The 2,390-nt window shown below is 38.2% G+C and overlaps 1 protein-coding gene across 1 annotated transcript; it reads left to right on the forward strand.

Annotated features, from left to right (window-relative positions):
- Positions 1-1,039: 1,039 nt before the first annotated feature.
- On the forward strand, positions 1,040-1,532 carry LOC109174092 (two-component response regulator ARR22-like). Its single transcript, XM_019323378.1, has 2 exons — positions 1,040-1,263; positions 1,362-1,532. The coding sequence occupies exons 1-2, from the start codon at positions 1,051-1,053 to the stop codon at positions 1,530-1,532; spliced, it is 384 nt and encodes a 127-aa protein (XP_019178923.1). The 5' UTR covers positions 1,040-1,050.
- The last annotated feature ends 858 nt before the right edge of the window (positions 1,533-2,390 follow it).

Below are 2,390 nucleotides of genomic sequence, written 5' to 3' on the forward strand. Positions count from 1 at the left end.
AAAATTATGCCTCCCCGAACTTTTCGTAAAAAAAAAAAAAAAAAAAAAAAAAAAAAAAAAAAAAAAGTTAAAGCGCCGGTTCAGTCGCCTAGACCGCCTAGCCGGCCGGCCGCGGAGGAGGCCGATTCCGGCCTTCTTCGCGGTGGCGGCCGGGCGCCTAGGCGCGATTTTTGCAACCTTGGTAAATACTGCAATCAATTTATGTCATAAGATCACAAACTAAAATGTACATTCCGAAACACAAAAATAGTCAAATCTAGGGAATCGTATGATATCAAATAAGGATTTGGTTTTGCCTTGAATGCATGCTTTTCATTTATCAACCCCGGTGAAACACCAGATTTGACATTAAATTTCTTGGACCTTTTTTACACCTGGATATCTTCATTGTAGATTTTATACTGATTTTTACTGGCATTGTTATACACTGTGTGGTCCATTTCTCCAACCTATTTAAACCCCCTCGCTGCTTCTTGTTTTAGTCATCAATTCTCTCTTGCACTTCATTTCCTTCTGTTGTCATCAAGTGTGGTACCATTTCTCTCTTTACTCTTTCTTTTGTTTTTTTTTTTTCGGATGACGGAAAAAATTTGTAGTTATTATCTGAAAATCCGTAGCCGGTAAATCTTACCTTGTGAACCTAGTCGGCCACAAGGCTCAAACCAAAAATGTCAATAGACAATTTCAGTTGTGTTGAAAAAAATCTCGCCTTTGACCATAGTTGGTCACCGGCTCAAACCGCAAAAAGGTTAATGGGGTAAATTTCACTTTGTGACCATAGCCGGTAAATGACACAATGAGATAAACGAGTTTAAGTTGTCCATACCAGCTCAAACCAATAAGACGGCTCCGATTGAGAGTGGAACTTGTAACCTAAAGATTACCAAACTAACCGCCTGACCAATTTGGCCGGTTGCCCCTCTCTTTCCTTATTTGTTATTATTGCAGCCTTGCATGCAAGGATCATTGCGCAAGATTGGGGTGTTATTAATGTTTTCTTCTTTTTCTGGAATGAATTTATGTGTTTAGTTTCGGTTGCTGGAAATTGACATGGATTCGAAGAATGTTGGGAAGGGGCTGAAGGCGCTTGTGGTTGAAGACAGCCCCGTTTTGCAGCTGGTCCACAAGGCGCTGCTGAAGAAGTACGGAGTGGAAGTTCAGGTGGTCAATAACGGCGAGGAGGCGGTGGTGCTCCACCGCTCCGGCGCCCGCTTTGACCTCCTGCTCATGGACAAGGAAATGCCCATCAAGGATGGCGTCAACGTGAGCCCATTCTTCTCCCCTTTCAATTCCCCTCTTACTCGATCTTATATATCTATTATTCCCAACACTAAAAAGGAAACTATAAATGATTGAATTAGGCAACAAAGGAGCTGCGAGAACTGGGTGTGAAGAGCATGATTGTTGGCGCGACTTCGCACGGGCCAGGTCCGGTGAGGGACGAGTTTCTGGCCGCGGGACTGGATGAGTGCCTGGTGAAGCCGCTGGGTGCAGAAGCGATTCTGCGCGTCATTAACAAACTTGTTGCCTAAAATGAGTTTAGTTTGAAGAGTATTTTCCTATCTTATTATAACTCCAAAAATAATAATAAATGAAGCGGTGATATGTGGTTGGTTGAAAAAATATGTTATATTATTGTCTGATATGATTTGAAATTTCTCTAAGTCGATACCTCGATGGGAAACACCAAAACCTATGTGCACCTCTTTCGCACGTCATCCAAAAAAGTATATAATGTATTAATTTGGATTATTAAAAATTCATTAACCTCAAATGGGGATGCATTTTTGTATATGACAATTAATCAACTGACACCCTACATGGTCTGATACGATTGGTTTAAATTGAAATAGTAACAAAATTATTGAATAGTTAAACTGCTAATTAAAAATCATTTTAAATTTTAATATGTACAAAATGATCAAAAATTTCTTCTTACCAAAAGGGTGGCTGAGTTTAATTCCTCCACAATCCCGGTGTGGTTGGGGTTTTCTTCCATCCTAAGGGGCTGTTGAGGTTAACTCTTTCACAATATAATTTATGTATGCTCGGAATGCACTACTACAAAAATAGTATATAATGTTAATTTATCACGTTTATTTTCATAAAATCGTCATTAAAATATTAAATAAAATTATAATTAAAAAATGTTTTAACGTCACTTTTTTGTAACAAATCAACGTCGTTAATAATTACAAAAGAAAAAAAAAAATCTTTTAATTTTAGATAGGTTAGCGAACTCTAAAATCACTACAATGCTTTTGAGATGAACTCTAAAATCACTAGTAGTTTTCAGTGATGAATGTTCAATCATCACTTTAATGTTGTCTAGATAATGCTTTTGTCTTAACCCTAATGCCCTTGAAGAATATGAACTCCCCAAAGAAATG

This window comes from Ipomoea nil, unplaced genomic scaffold, assembly GCF_001879475.1.
Source record: "Ipomoea nil cultivar Tokyo-kokei standard unplaced genomic scaffold, Asagao_1.1 scaffold0519, whole genome shotgun sequence".
Classification (NCBI taxonomy): domain Eukaryota; kingdom Viridiplantae; phylum Streptophyta; class Magnoliopsida; order Solanales; family Convolvulaceae; genus Ipomoea; species Ipomoea nil.